The sequence below is a fragment of the Cajanus cajan genome, chromosome 4, assembly GCF_000230855.2.
Source record: "Cajanus cajan strain Asha chromosome 4, NIPB_CcT2T_4, whole genome shotgun sequence".
NCBI lineage: Eukaryota > Viridiplantae > Streptophyta > Magnoliopsida > Fabales > Fabaceae > Cajanus > Cajanus cajan.
In genome coordinates, this window is record NC_138520.1 from 1958386 (window position 1) to 1975128 (window position 16743).

Below are 16743 nucleotides of genomic sequence, written 5' to 3' on the forward strand. Positions count from 1 at the left end.
AGATACCCAACGTTGTCTACAAGAAAAAGATAGCGAATTAGTCTATGTGTCTATTCATGTGCAGTGTTTGGGAAAATTAATGTAGCCACGTGTAATAATTTCCACTTTCCTAAGTTAGAAAATACTACGAGTAATATTGGGATGCAAACAAAGTCTCACATCGTTCAAATAAGAGGATAGTTATGGGTTTATATATACACACTTGTCTTTATTGATTGAGATATTTTTTGAGTAACGTTCAAAAACAAATTCATGAGGACTTAGTTTCAAAGCGGATAATATTTCACCAATATGAAGATATATTGGTGAGATACAATCGCATAAAGATCTAATCCGATACAATCGATCGCATGTGATGTGAAGTAGAATTTTGGGTACAAAACAATTCTAAAGTGGATTATAATTGCAAAAAACAAGTTATTATTTCATTGTTTAAACATTTTATGACGAAGAAATTATTGGAGATATCATATTGAGATTGATAGGTGATGATGGAATTAAAATAATATATATAAATAAAAATTAATTTTCATAAATTTATAATATTGTGATGTTAAGTTAGATTTATAATTTATTTGTTTAAGATGGTATCAAATTATTTTAACGATTATTGATTGTTAACTTTATTTAATCACTTGTTATTGGACTTTGTCATATAAATTTCAAGTTTGAACAGTCCTCAACATGAAAGATTGTTGGAGATCCAATAATATCAAATAATGATAAAATTAAAATTCTCATTTTATAAATTAATTTTATAAGTTTAGATTCCCCTCATAATTCTTTTTTTGAGAGAGAAAGGAAAAAATAATAATAAGCCACATCCGCATAGCATTTTTGGAGGCAGAACATACAGTATACATCCCCATTTCTTGTGCTCGCTTCTTCAACTTCATTATTTTCTGATTTTTTTTATCACTAATAATTTTCTTTACTCGATTACATATAAAATACACGCAAATATATATTAGTAATTCTTGGTAAATTATCTTATATATATATATATATATATATTTATATATATTAAATTTTACTAATTTAAATATCAAGTTAAAATTTTAAGTTTACAATTTTTTTAATAAAGTTTTAAAATTATTTGATATTTTATTAAATAAACTATAATATTTTTTAAAACATAAGTAATGTTAATTATTAGATTACATAAGTTAATTTTATAATATACAATATTTGGTTAGAGAAAATCATGTTTTACAAATATAATTTAGTTATTGATTATTAATTTTGAAACACTGAATGCATCATATCAGAGAAAAAAATTACATAACTGCAAATCTTATTTGTCTAAAATTTAGTACATGATAGCAAAAATCGAATGAATTGGTAAATTTAATATACTCAAAGAGTTATTTATAATGAGAAAAAGCTTTATCGAGTTGCTTTTGAAAGAACTAAACACCGTTTTCCCTCTATTAAAAAGAAAAATAATATTTGTTGTCTCTCTTACACGTGTATATGTATAAGACAAATATTTAGTGACATTAGGTTTTAAACTTATATATTTTTATTGATTAATAACTTTTCGTAAAATTTTTAATTAATTAAGCAATTCAATTATGAAATCATTTAATTAATGTTGCTTTTTGTAAAATTTTTAATTAATTAAGCAATTCAATTATGGAATCATTAATATTGTTTTTCAATTATGTACAATAAATTTTACATGATTCTTTGATATTATGGACATTTTTACTTATATATTAAATAGTACGCTGAAATAAAGTAACACGGTGATATATTAATTATCTTTATTAATTTTTATTATATATATATATATATATATATATATATAAAGTTCCTACGTAGAAAGTGTTTGATATAGTTAACTTATAAACTAGTTAAAACTTTAAGTTATAAATTTAAGAACTGAAAAACTATAAGGTGTGTTTGATACGAGTAGTGTATAAGTTTATTAGAAGCTTATAAGTTAATCGAAACATTATTATAGGCTATAAGCTCGAAGCTGAAAAGATATAAACTTATAAGTTAGTTGGTTAAATTGAAAGTATTTAATAAAATTAGTTAATAAATATAAAATGATATAAAATATTTTTTTATAAAGATAGTGAGTGAATGATAAGATATGTAAAATAGTTTCTAAATTAAAAATGGTAAAAAAGACTCCAAGTTAATGAGGATAAAAAAGAAGAAAAATAAGAGTTTATAAGCTATAATTTACTTTAATTAGTTAATGAAAATAAAATATAAGCTTGTAAAATAAACTTGTATAAATTTTTGTATCAAATAAATTTATTTGTCAAATTAATTTATAAACTATTCCAAATAGCTTATTATAAGCTCATCAAATAATTTATTAAACACATTCATAACTGTATAATGTAACACTATAAGTGTTAAAGAGTAGTGATTGTATTATTTATATGTTGATTTATGTGTTAAGATGTAGTTTTGTGTTGAGAACTCTAGGATCTAAGGACTTCTTATAAGTTTTAGTAGTTGAAGAAGTTTCTCTAGGCAGAGATTTAATTTAATTCCAAGGAAAGGAGTATATATGATGTCTATTTAAAATAGAGGCTCATAAACTCAAATTCTCATAACTTAGAGAGAAGTATTATAAAAAAAAGGATTTAGGTTTATGAGTTTCCTTCAACTCAAAACCTTCTTACCTTTTTTTTTATATTATTATTTGCTAGTGTTATGTTGTTTTGGATTCAGGTTAGTAGTGACTAGAATTTTGTGGTTGAGTCAATTGGGTGAGGTGTGGAGTTTTGAGTTTCTCTTCTTCTTCCTCGACTAGTTTGAAGCCCAAGGTAAGGGAAGCTGAAATTTTTTGGCATAGTGAAGCTGTTACATTGTTGTGGTTGATTTTAATTCAAGTTGTTATTAAGTTGCATGATTTTAAGTGGAATGACCTAAGTTGGGGTTGTGGGTTTTGAAGCATGTTGAAATGAAAATGGTGAATTGATTTCCTATTGTTGCATGTTGGATTTGAGTATATTTTTATGTTGGTTGTGATGTAAATAGTTGGTTTTTAGTGTTAGATGTTTGGAAGTTGATAAGTTTCAGGTGGGATGAGCCAAATTCATGATCTGCAAAGTGCAAAACTTGTGTTGCATCGAGTGTGCTTTTGAGACATTGGGTGATGTTTCAACATGAGGCTCTCTATCTTGTCACGCCAAATATAGGATTGGTGGCATTGAGTGTAAAGAGAAAGACTTGTCTTAGGTTGGAATAGCGTTGGACGTGGTTTGAATGACATCAGACGTGAGAGCACTAGGAGGTCTCTAACTTTGTGACATCGAACCTTAATGGAATGGCACTTAGCATGGCCAAGCCATGACTCTTTACCTAGACGATGTCGGACGCTAGTATAGTAACGTTGGGCAGTCCGATAGAAACCCCTTGTTTGGAATGAGGTTAGGCGTGGGACTTCTCCATGCTAGGAGTGAGGTCCCAAGGGCCTCCACCTTATCCAGGTCGAGCACGAGTTGTGTAACATTAGGCGTGGGTGAGGCAGAAAGTTCTTTGCCTAGATGGTGTTGAGTGCTAGTCATGTGACAACGAGCGCTAATTTCTAAATGAAATTGTGTTATTAGGTTGATGCATTATTGAGTATGAGATGGATATGTATAGTGTTACTTGTTTAAGTTGCTAAACATTGTTATTTCATTACATGATGATAAATGGAGATGAATGATGGTTGAGAATTGAAAATGTAGTTGAGATGTATGTTGTGGTGCTTTAAGAGTCTAATTTATTGAAACCTTTATTGGAAAGTTAACCCTTGAAAATGACAGTTGAGTCTCCTTTAGGACCTTAGTGGACTTCATGTGTGAGCAAAATCAAGGCATATGAGTATAAAATGACTACAGTATAGGGGTAAGGTCGACCTATAATGATTACAAATGACCATCTGAGTAAAGTACGAAGTCAAAAATTTAGTTCCTAATTGAGGACTAGAAGGGTGTAATATTTGGAATAATTGGTGGACTAATCCCATAAGAGACTTAATTAAGCTAGCTAATGTCATAGTAGGTGTATACCCAGCAGTTCTACTCTAACAATAGTATTATACTTCTTTGTTTAAGTAGTGGTATTTGAGAAATCAAATTATTAATTGTGCTATGGATTTGATATCCAATTTGTTATTGACCTAACAAATCCAAAAAAGATCACTTTATGTTGTTGGTTTGACAAGGTCAAACCATTTAAACTGTTCACCTTATGTTGTAGGAGATCTCTTAGTTGAAATGTACGACGCATGTAGTATTGTGTTGTTATGTCATGTCGTTGTTATGAAAAATTTGAGTTGTTGATGTAGAGATGTTCAAGTTGATACTATGCTATGATAGCCTAAGTTGTTCATGTTGATATATATATATATATATATATATATATATATATATATATATATATATGGTTGTGTTGTGATGTCATATGTTGATAATGTTGAAGGTGCAATGAAGATGTGTTAATATATATTAGTATTGTTGATGTTTTGTGGTGTATATATATTGTTTTTTTTTTCATTCTAACTTACCCTTGTATATTTCCATGTAGATGGATTGTGATGACCATACTTGATATGAGAGAAGAATAAAGACAGGTTTTTGGGATAGCTGTTTTGGAGTCCAATTAGAGACCGACGATGTTGATATTTTGTGCTACCTTGAGTAGTTAGTTGGTAGTAGGAATTGCTTGATAGACAACTTAGGTTATACAATTTACTTTTATTGAATTACTATATTTATGTTGCATATATTTGTATAGTTGTTTCACTTTTACATGAATGACATATAATACATATTCAGTTATTAGTAGACATATAACTCTAAGTTCTTAATATTTATTCGGTATTAATAGTTGTGTTGTTAATGTAGGCGCCATGACAAATCGTTATATATAAGTTAGTTAGCTAATTGAATTAAAAATATTTGATAACATTATCTAATAAACTAACTGATAAATGTAAATTAGCATAAAATAATTTTTATAATAAAAGTGAGAGATGACAAGATAAATAAAATAGTTAAAAAGGGCAAAAATAAATTTCAAGAAAATTAATAAAGATAAAAAAAAGAAAAATTTAAAAACTTATAAACTAAAAATTATTTCAATTAGGTCATAAAATAAGCTAAAAAAATCTTATACCAAACAAAATTATTTTCATGAAATTAACTTATAAATTTAGTTGAACGAGCTTAAAACTTTATAAAATATCTTGTCAAACACATTATAATAAACTTATTATTATGGTTTTAGTCCATACAGAATTACTTTTGTCGGATTTAATTTTTATAAAATTTGTATATTTTTAGTTTTAATTAGTCCATGTATAAGTCAATAAATAATTTTTTTAATAAAAGAGATTAAATCTTTTAACATATGGTGAGTTATACAAAAACTTTATTATGAATTTATGAGCACTAAAAAAACATTATTAAGAAAATAAATAAATCTTATAATAAAGACTAAAAATGATAATTTTTTAAAAAAGGATTTATAAAATGAATACATTATAAAAATATATTTAAATCTACGTATGTATGATTCAATTCTAATATAATTTAAAACAACACAATCAAGCTTTAAGCAGTTGCCTATATGTCTTCAATGTATAGTAGAATAAAATAATTTATTATTATCAGAATCGCACAGGACAAACACACCGATCAAAAAAGGTTGAATACACTGATCAAAAAGAACAAACACATGTTTGGAATCAAGATTCGGGAAAATAATCGGATCAAAGTGGACCTTCATGTAATTAAATTACGAAGGTAATGTGTACGTGGCTCTTGTGACATTAACAATATTATCTACAAAAATGATACAATTATATATTTATAATTATTTAATTTTAATATAATTCAAAAAACAATTATAAGATAATAGGATATATAATTATATGTATTCAACAGTTAATTAATAAACTTGATCATAGTGCATGATAGTAATTATTAATTCAAAGGGTTTAAGATTTTTCATGTTGTTCTTTTTCTACTTCTAGTAACCCCACGACGACAATGTCTAAATGGGAAACATTGATTCTTCAAAATGAATAAGTCAAGAGTGCATAATATATTTATTGATAGGCAATAGTATTTAAAATTCAGTATAATTTATAATATTAGTAAATTTAAATATTCAAAAATAGTGCATTTTTTTGCCTTCCCGTTCTACCATATTCAAGCACAAAAAAAAAAAACATTTTTTTTAATCCAAAAGATTACTGAGCACATATAATGATAGTTGTGAAAAATATGAAGGGTTTAGGACAATATAAAATTACAGTATCTACAATTCTACATACATCATGATTGAAGAACACGTATCACATTTTGCTTCAATAAATTTCTCACCCGCGATTACCGCACTTTAATATTTAAAGTATACTATATTTAATTTATATTAGTATTTTAATTTGTACAATACATAAACATGTTTATTATTATATAATTAAATTTATAATAAATTATGCATAAAAATAAATATTATATTAATTATATAAATTATATTAAAAAATTAAATAATAAATATTTTAAAATATATAAATTATATTTTAGATTTATGATAAATAATTTATTATATAATATAATATTATTTTTTATTTGTTGATAATTTATTTAAAAAATATTAAAATTTAATTAACAAATAATTATGATAAATAAAAGTTATTTTAGATAAGAAGTAAAATATTCTAAAAATCCTCTCGTAAAAAAAAAACTCATAAAAAAACTCTCACATAAATAAATATTGATATTCAATATATAAGGGTTAATATTATTAAAAATGAATTACAATATTGATGAGTGTTCGATTATATTTTTCTTTAATTTTTTAATAGTAAAACATTTTAAAAAAGCTTATAAAAATCCAAGAAAAAAATTACGAGAGAAGAAAACCCAAAATAAATTAAAGATGTTCTAATTTTTAAGTTTTAAAAATTAAACAAGAAATATTAGTTTTGAAAACAGTTTTTTTTTTTAAAAGGGTGAAACTTATTAATTAGTTACGATAATTTCTTAGGTATTTTGACAATGTTTATAAATCAAGATTGGAGTTTAATTTGAAAAGAAAACACTATACTAACCATTAATGCAAATATTTATTAGGCCAACTAATGAAATAAAACTTTAATTTTAATTAAAAAATAATGCTAAAATATCTAATTAGAAATTATATTCAAGTTATGTAGTTTCAAAAATTACTCTTTTTAAAGATTAAAATGACAGATAATAATATATTTTTTTAGTTATTTTAATAGATAGAGTTATATCACCAAAACATTCAATGAGTTAAAAATTAATTTATTTGTTCTTTCTTAGGTCTCTCTTTATATCTAACGTTATAGTGGGACATTGGTATCTCTAAATAATTGGTGCATTACAATTTTACAAACGTTTAAAATTATGGAGAATGCGTAGTCTCTCTGGCCTCCAATATAAAAGGCCAATAGACTAATTTTATTTTATTTTTATATGGTCAATCAGTGACTTGAAAAGGTCCATGATTCATTTTGGAACAGCCCAAGCAACCCGCATGTGGATATTGTCCGCTTTGGCCCACGGCCTCACGGTTTTGCTTCTGGCAATGGCACGCATGCCACCCCAAAAGGCCTCCTCACAAGGAAGGTATCCACACTCATATATATGGCATGCTTCGTTCTCCTTCCTAACCGATGTGGGACTATATCCACCCCCCCTCAAGGGAGTCCAGCGCCCTCGCTGGCACACCGATCCGGGCCCCGGCTCTGATACCAATGGAACAGCCCAAGCAACCCGCATGTGGATATTGTCCGCTTTGGCCCACGGCCTCACGGTTTTGCTTCTGGCAATGGCACGCATGCCACCCCAAAAGGCCTCCTCACAAGGAAGGTATCCACACCCATATATATGGCATGCTTCGTTCTCCTTCCTAACCGATGTGGGACTATATCTGTAACAGCCCAAGAACCCGCATGTAGATATTGTCCGCTTTGGCCGCAGCCCTCACGGATTTGTTTCTGGCAATGGCACGCATGCCACCCCAAAACGCGTCTACCAAGGCAAGTCCTGCCAACCCCATCAGAGTAGCGCAGCGACCCCACATGGCCAGATATTGTCCCACAATGGGTTTTGTTCTAGGCAATGCCCTCATGGCATCCCTAAACGCGTCTACCAAGGCAAGTCCTGCCAACCCCATCAGAGTAGCGCAGCGACCCCACATGGCCAGATATTGTCCCACAATGGGTTTTGTTCTAGGCAATGCCCTCATGGCATCCCTAAACGCGTCTACACAAGGAAGGTGTCCACACCCATATATATGGCATGCTTCGTTCTCCTTCCTAACCGATGTGGGACTATATCCACCCCCCCTCAAGGGAGTCCAGCGCCCTCGCTGGCACACCGGCCCGGGAACCGGCTCTGATAACCAAATTATTATTTTGATGATTTAAGGATTGAATTTGATTGCAGATAATTAGCATGAGGCTGAGGATGTTGGTGGTGAAGCTTAGGCTTCTGTTTGGGTTTCGCTCTGATAGGATGTGACATCGGGATTAGCTAGACTTATTGTTAAATTATTATTATTTTTCTTTTGTAATTTTTATGTTATTTATGTTGAAAGTGTGTATTTTTGTCATATTATAATTTTACTAAAAGATTATAAGTTAATTCCTAACTAGGAGGCTCTGCCACCTTTACTGGGATTAATTTATAATCTTTGTTTTATAATAACTTCTTGAGTTTAATATTTATGTGTATGAATTATGAATGTGCATCTTCTACCTTATGATACTTATTGTTTTATATCATTCTATGAAAATCTTTTATAAAAGGAGAACGAAGCATGCCATATATATGGGTGTGGATACCTTCCTTGTGTAGACGCGTTTTGGGGGTGGCATGCGTGCCATTGCCAGAAACAAATCCGTGAGGGCTGCGGCCAAAGCGGACAATATCTACATGCGGGTTCTTGGGCTGTTACATTGGTATCAGAGCCGGTTCCCGGGCCGGTGTGCCAGCGAGGGCGCTGGACTCCCTTGAGGGGGGGTGGATATAGTCCCACATCGGTTAGGAAGGAGAACGAAGCATGCCATATATATGGGTGTGGACACCTTCCTTGTGTAGACGCGTTTAGGGATGCCATGAGGGCATTGCCTAGAACAAAACCCATTGTGGGACAATATCTGGCCATGTGGGGTCGCTGCGCTACTCTGATGGGGTTGGCAGGACTTGCCTTGGTAGACGCGTTTAGGGATGCCATGAGGGCATTGCCTAGAACAAAACCCATTGTGGGACAATATCTGGCCATGTGGGGTCGCTGCGCTACTCTGATGGGGTTGGCAGGACTTGCCTTGGTAGACGCGTTTTGGGGTGGCATGCGTGCCATTGCCAGAAACAAATCCGTGAGGGCTGCGGCCAAAGCGGACAATATCTACATGCGGGTTCTTGGGCTGTTACATTGGTATCAGAGCCGGTTCCCGGGCCGGTGTGCCAGCGAGGGCGCTGGACTCCCTTGAGGGGGGGTGGATATAGTCCCACATCGGTTAGGAAGGAGAACGAAGCATGCCATATATATGGGTGTGGATACCTTCCTTGTGTAGACGCGTTTTGGGGTGGCATGCGTGCCATTGCCAGAAACAAATCCGTGAGGGCTGCGGCCAAAGCGGACAATATCTACATGCGGGTTCTTGGGCTGTTACACATTTGATATTTTTCTGTATTTTATTATATTTTGTTCGAATATAATGTCATATTTTCAATTCACTTTTTAATCAAACCCCTCGTCTGCCTCTGTCCTAGAAGTTCAGTTAACATTCTTGATGTTCTGATGCTTAACTATATTTTATAACATTAATTTTTAATGTGTTGTAAAGATGTTTATGGATTTTTTTTTTGAAAAATCTAAATCTAAATCGAATCGAATCTAATCTAATCGATCTATTTTATAAAAATAATTTAATTAATCAATTTATTTTTATAAAATAATTAAAAAAAATAAATTAAATATTTTAAAATTAGATCGTGTGATCAATGCAGGTATTTATTTTTTTATTTATATATGGATATTTTTTTTAAGAAATTGAACTAATTTATTTTATAAAATTAGATCAAATATCAAATTAATTTTATAAAGTGAATTATTTTTTATTTTTTTCTTTAAATGAATTGAATTGATTATAGATCAGTTTGAATCAAATTGAGTTTTTTATACACCCTTATATATTTGTGCCAAATAGCACTGAATTAATTAATTAATTAATTTTGATTGATATCTAAAAAAATCACTAATTCAACCATTTTCAAGTAGAAAGCCTTAGTTTTAAGTGTAGATAAGTTTATATTAAGTTGATTCACACAGCTTAATTAGCGACTCACAAGCAATTGCGAATACATCTCATATAGTGATCTAGGTAATTATTATGTTATCATTCACGTTTGTAACACCAAAATCGTTTTGGAAAAAGCAGCTGAAAAATTAGTTAAAAGTGTTTGTCAAAGATACACTAAAAGCAGCTTGATTATGCACAAAGGTGGAGCTATCGATTGATTTAATTATCTTTTAGCTACTACTATCACTACATCAAAATTAATTTTTTGTAGTAATTAATTTATTATTTAACAGTCATATAAATAATCATATTTTTTTTACCAGCATTTAAATAAAGGCTGGTGTATTACCGGCATTTATATAAAATACTGGTAAAAATCTACTAAATTATCGAAAAAACTTATTTTTTTAGTGGCAATTTTAGTAGCCATTTTAAAGGCTATTAAAATTTATTTTTTTCAATTGTCTCCTTTACTTTAAATAATTTATTCCTATAATTTCATTTTCTAAATTCATAACTTATATACTTTTTTTTATCTCTACTCGATGTGAGATTTGTAAGATGAGGGTTGTCTTTTATTTATATATTTTTTAATTGTCTTGTCTCTTAAGAAATGTGAGATTTATAAAGTAAAAGTTATTCTCTAATTATTTTATAATACTATTGAATTTGGTAATAATGGGTGATTTGATACCAATTTAAAATAGTGAATTAGGAGTCAACCCTATAGAATGAACCTGTAGGGTGATAGTTATTCCTCACTTATATACTATTTAATTATCTTATCTCTAATCAATGTGAGACTTAAGTTTTTTCTAATAATACTTGTCAGTAATAGTAAACTTTAGTGTAATATAAATACATTTTTAGCGGCTATTATATATTAGTTATTAATATTTTTATATATCGCAATAATTAAATTATTATTATTAAATAATTTTTGTTAATAATAAATTTTGTTGTAATGTATGTAGTTTTGTAAGAAATATGTTCTCCCATATTTATATGTAAATTTTATTTCTATTTCTTTCTTGACAGGCAGCAAATAATCAGGGCCCTACAAAAACAAAATTAAAGAGAAAAGGACACAAACTACTCACATTGCATCATATCGCTATCACATATATCTTTTCTTAACATTTGGAATACCAAAATCTTTCAATATTTTAATTACTGATAATGTTAATTGTCTCCATAGGGACACTGACAGAATCTACCTTCATTGGTTGACACTGATCACGATATCCGACAATGACTTGGCATTTAGCTATTTAAATACAGATTAGGTAAACCTAGGTGACCTTATTGATTCGATTATACTAAAAGTGGTGCATTATATACAACTGCTACTTTGATTGAATCTGCCGACTATTTATAATAATCCCCCTAACCCAACCCCACGTTTTAAGCAAGTAAAATATTTATATTATGCTATCTATGGAACCAAAAGAAAATGTGTTTAATGTTTATGCCTTTTTGGTGGAGAAATGTCAGTTTGAAAATTATTTGTTAGATACTCCATTGAGATAGATACGAACCAACTGAATTCCATATTTGAACAGTTTTAACCGCCCGGTCTATTCCTGGGAAAGGATTCAATACATGCAATTAAGCAGAAATATGGGCATAAATTTGAACCTTTTCATTTACCTAGTACTCATCCTGGTATATTAAATGTTTATTTTTTTCTTGAAACTCTCTTTCTTTGTTGGTAAATTTCTTTAATTAAGAAGCAGACTGAAACAAATTGTAAGCAATATTAATAAAAATTTTTTCTTTTTCTTTCCTAATTTCTTTGTTGTAGTGTTCTTATGGAGGCCAAGCCAGGGAGTTGGCTGGAACAGAAAACAAACCCTTGGAAATTTCACTTGAAGATGGCCTCACTGAAACACATGCCATGGATCACTCAAATAAGCTGGGCCATAGTAGCCACTCGCATGCTCATTTTACTAGCATGGACCATTTAGACCCTTCACTAATGGTGTTCTTCACTTTGAAAGACTTAAAGGTAGGGAAAAGAATGGCCATTCATTTTCCAAAGAGAGATCCAGCAAACTCCCCCAAGCTGTGGCCAAGGGAAGAAGCTGATGCAGTTCCTTTCTCATCTAACCAACTACCATACCTTCTCAAACTCTTCTCTTTCTCTCCACACTCTTCCCAAGCCACAGCCATGGAAAACACCCTAAAGGAATGTGAGAGCAAACCCATCAAAGGAGAGGTGAAGTTCTGTGCCACCTCTCTAGAGTCCATGCTTGACTTTACACATAGCATTCTAGGGTTGACATCTGAACCCCAAGTTTTTGCCACTTTGCACCAAACAAAGTCAAGTGTGACTTTCCAAAATTACACAATCCTAGAAACCCTGATGGAAATCCCTGCTCCCAAGATGGTGGCTTGTCACACCATGCCTTACCCTTATGCTGTTTTCTATTGCCATAGCCAAGAAAGTGGGAATAGGGTATATAGGGTGTCACTAGTTGGTGAGAATGGGGATAGGGTTGATGCTATGGTTGTTTGTCACTTGGATACATCACAATGGGCACCAACTCATGTTTCATTCCAAGTGCTTAAGATTAGTCCAGGAACCTCTCCTGTGTGCCACTTCTTCCCTGCGGATCATCTCATCTGGGTCCCCAAACTGCATGCACAGGGTTCTTCAAGCATGTGATTGAATATATATGTACCCCTAATGCTAATAATAAACGAACTATGTGCAGAGCTAAATAATGTAAAATTTCTTAATCTACAAGCATGAAAGTCTCTGCCTCGTAATTTTGACTCCTCGTGTTTTGTCACTTTTGCTTGATTTGATTATTCAAAACCCCGTGATCCTGGCCTGGTTCTAACCTATGTAGAGTTTTTTCTTTTTAAATATGGTATTGACTATATCAAGACTATTTTTTTACATGGTTATTTTTTTTTCGCCTGTTGATATCTAAACCAAGTTAGACATGGAGACAATAAAAATTAAGGTATATATATATATATATATATATATATATATATATATATATATATATATAATGTATGGTATTTTATATGAAATATTCATGTTTTAAACCGTTAGTTATATTAATAATCTTAGTCATCATTTCACAAAATATCAATAGGAAATATATTTAAAATGTAAGCAAAAAATTAAACATTTTTAAAAGAACTAAAATTATAAATATTAATCACCAATTTCACATGTTACAAGAAATTTAATGAACTTAATTATAATGAATTTGGTATTATCATTAATCACAACTTCTTTAGAAAAGTATTATATATTATTTATGTTTTATAACTATTAAATTAAAATAAAATATGTTAATTACCAAACAATAGTAGTCAAAATAATTGAAGAACATGCTTTCAAATTGTTATAATAGAAAATGAAGGATGTCGTGAGACAATACTCACCGCTCTAAAAATAAATTTTGACATATTTTTAGTACAACTCAATATATATAAAGTGTGCTTTTGCAAGGTTTACTTAAGATCGTATTTGGAAGTTGGAACCATGCACTAAGGTCAGAAACATGTTAGAGTTCCTGATGGAACTAGGTTAAAGAGGATTGATGTTCTTCAACAATTCCAACGTCCAAGACCTTTGCTCAATGAGGTTGAACACTTTAAATCAGCGGAATCTTCTTGAAGAAATCTTCAATGGGGGAGAAGCACCTTTGAGGAGGTTCGGTTACCTCTTAGAGAGGTGAAGAAGCTTGAGGAACCAAACTTCTAGGAGAAGGAACTTTGAGAGAGAACCTAGGAGAAGGTTTCTCACGAATTTGACTCTTGAAAATGAGAGAGAAATCTGATTTCTAATTCTCATAAATGTCCAAAAGTGATTATAAGAGAGGGATTTACAAATATATAGTGAGAGGTAGCTTCTAGGAGAAGCTAACCTTAACCATGGTTCACTAGGAACCATGGTAAGGTGTAGCTAACCATCCATGATTTCTAAAACTTGTAGGAGAAGCTAACCTTGACCATGGTTCACTTAAGAACCATGGTAAAGTTAGCCCAACCTACCAAGGTTTAGAAACTTGGAGGAGAAGCTTCAAAAACTAAGAAGAGAGCTTACAAATTTCGGCCAAAGAGAAAGCAAATGAGCTAGGCGGCCAAGGCTCCATTTTCTCTTTTAAATTATTTCAAAAATTGTTGATTTGGTTTAGTTAGGTTCATCAAATGATGATGAGACCTAACTAAATTAAATCTATGAAAAATTAGGAGAAAAATGAGTCTAATATGCAAAATTTTGCCTAGGCCCATCTCAGGCCCAATTTCTAAGCACACTCCCTAGCTTTGCTAAATGTCATCCCCTTTTCCCTATTAAAAAAATACAAAATGAATGTATCAACTAGGGAGGTTAAATGGAGTTAAACTCTCCAAGTAACCTACCTTGAAATCAATATACAAACACTAGAAAAAGCAAGTAAAGTGCCTCACAAATAGAAAGACAAAAATAACCTATACAAAAGAGCTACTATATGTACAAACATAAGAAAAAAGTCTTTAAGATCATCCCATTCCTCTTGGTTCTTTTAAGGTATCACCTCTTGAATTCCTTGACCTGGGCCATAGTCTATCAGTTTCACAAATAACTAATGCGAAAGAAAAAGGCAAAGGGGGAAAACAAATAGAGTATTAAAAGGGTCGAGTGGATCCAAAGAAAAAAATATTTGTTAGCGTATATCAAAAAGCTTACCCAGTTATTTAATAAATGTTAATAAATACTTTTAATTCTCAAAGTATATATATATATATGTAAATTAATATGAAGGGAAAGATAATAAAGTCGTATAAATATAAATATCTGTAGTATTTAAAACAGTCCTAACAATGATAAAAGGAAACTACTATTAAAAAGTGAAGATATTCAAAAAAAAAAAAATTGGTTAAAAAGAGAAAAGAATTAATTTTTTTTCATTAAAAAACTATAAAATAAAATAAAATATTTATAAAAAAAAAAGAGAAGAAAAATAACACACTTAAATATTATTATATAACTCTAAAATTAAAAAAGAATATCCAATTATTATTATTATTATTATTATTATTTTAAATACAACGTAGGTCTGTCTCTCGTTTAGAGTGGATTTATTATATTTCTATTTGAAAGCTAATTTTTTTAAATATTTTTTATTAATAAAAAAGTTACAGATCGCACTGAGATGAAACCTGAGTCAAATCTATCTTACCCTAATTCACTAAGTCGATCATAGTGATTTCTAAAACCATTCATTTACATATATTCCGGACTACCAGGGAACAAATACTAGAACATAAGTATAACATAGTTAATTAAAGAGCATGTTCCAACGTTACTTTAACAAATAAAACTAAAAAAGTTTCTTAAGTTTTGTACCTTGATATTCAATTTGAAATAAATGAAAAGGGAGGTCCGTTTACAAAACTCAGATTACAAAACAAAGTTTATACAAACCTAAGTTTGCAAATTTTATTTCAAAATACACGAATTCGTTCCAACACAGTTTTTAAATTAGTGCTTTTGATATTAAAAAAATATATTAATCACCACCTTTAATTGAGTTTCTATATATGGATATATGCAATATCAATATTCAAAAACATAACTACAGCACATTTGTATATATTATTGGATTAAAATTAAAATATTATGTATCTACTTGACACGGGTGAAATGACCCAAGAAAAGAAGAACATATTACGAATCAGCAGCGGCCTGTGCTCATCCCAGATCATAAAAGCCCATGATCATAGTTAATGGATTAAGGCCTGTTTGGATCATAAAAGCCCATGATCATAGTTAATGGATTAGTCTGTTAATATGCCTCAACTCACTTGCTGCTCCATCCCACCTTAACAATTCAAAATACACTCACTCTCTCTTTGAAGCACTCAAAATAAACTCACTCTCTCTTTGACTTTTTGCTCACCAATTCGATTTATCACTTTCATGGGCTTTCCTTGTTCTTAACCTAAACATCTGTATTGTGTCCCCCTTTTTTCTGGCCATATCTCTATTATGTTCTGATTGTATTTCAGTTATCTTCCTCATCAAATGGTTCTATATATTGGGCCTATTGTATCCTACTTTATTAAATAGTGAGTGGTTGTATATCTATCTTTATCTTATGTTAGACTTACATCATAGATAATTTTTTTATACCTATCATGAGTTTGGTCAACCTATAAATGATAGTCTAAGTCGACCAGCTTAAGTATCAAAAACTAATTGGTTGATTAAAGATGTACAATAGAACATTAAGGTCGCATGGCCATAAACTAGGTAAATTAATACCTACCTTCGGTACTAAGTTAGTTATAAGTCTTTGAGGGTACACATTCTTGTAGTATTGAGTCTAGAAGACGAAAAAACTAGCTAAATAAAAATCTTGTCATAACAACTTAGACAACATCTAATTTACTCCTTCCACAATCTTCAATTGGTCGAAGATCTAGAAGGGTACAACTATATA

At 30.4% G+C, this 16743-nt stretch overlaps 1 protein-coding gene across 1 annotated transcript; it reads left to right on the top strand.

The window, feature by feature from the left end:
• The first annotated feature begins 11743 nt into the window (after positions 1–11743).
• Positions 11744–13066, top strand: LOC109806787 (BURP domain protein USPL1). The gene is made up of 2 exons (XM_020369286.3): positions 11744–11959; positions 12099–13066. Exons 1-2 carry the CDS (start codon positions 11897–11899, stop codon positions 12960–12962), a joined length of 927 nt encoding a protein of 308 aa, XP_020224875.1. The 5' UTR covers positions 11744–11896; the 3' UTR covers positions 12963–13066.
• Positions 13067–16743: the final 3677 nt, after the last annotated feature.

Coding starts and splice junctions, on each gene's coding strand:
- LOC109806787 (XM_020369286.3), top strand. CDS start 11,897: ATGCAATTAAGCAGAAATATGGGCATAAATTTGAACCTTTTCATTTAC. Junction 11,960..12,098: donor TTTACCTAGTACTCATCCTG/GTATATTAAATG, acceptor TCTTTGTTGTAG/TGTTCTTATGGAGGCCAAGC.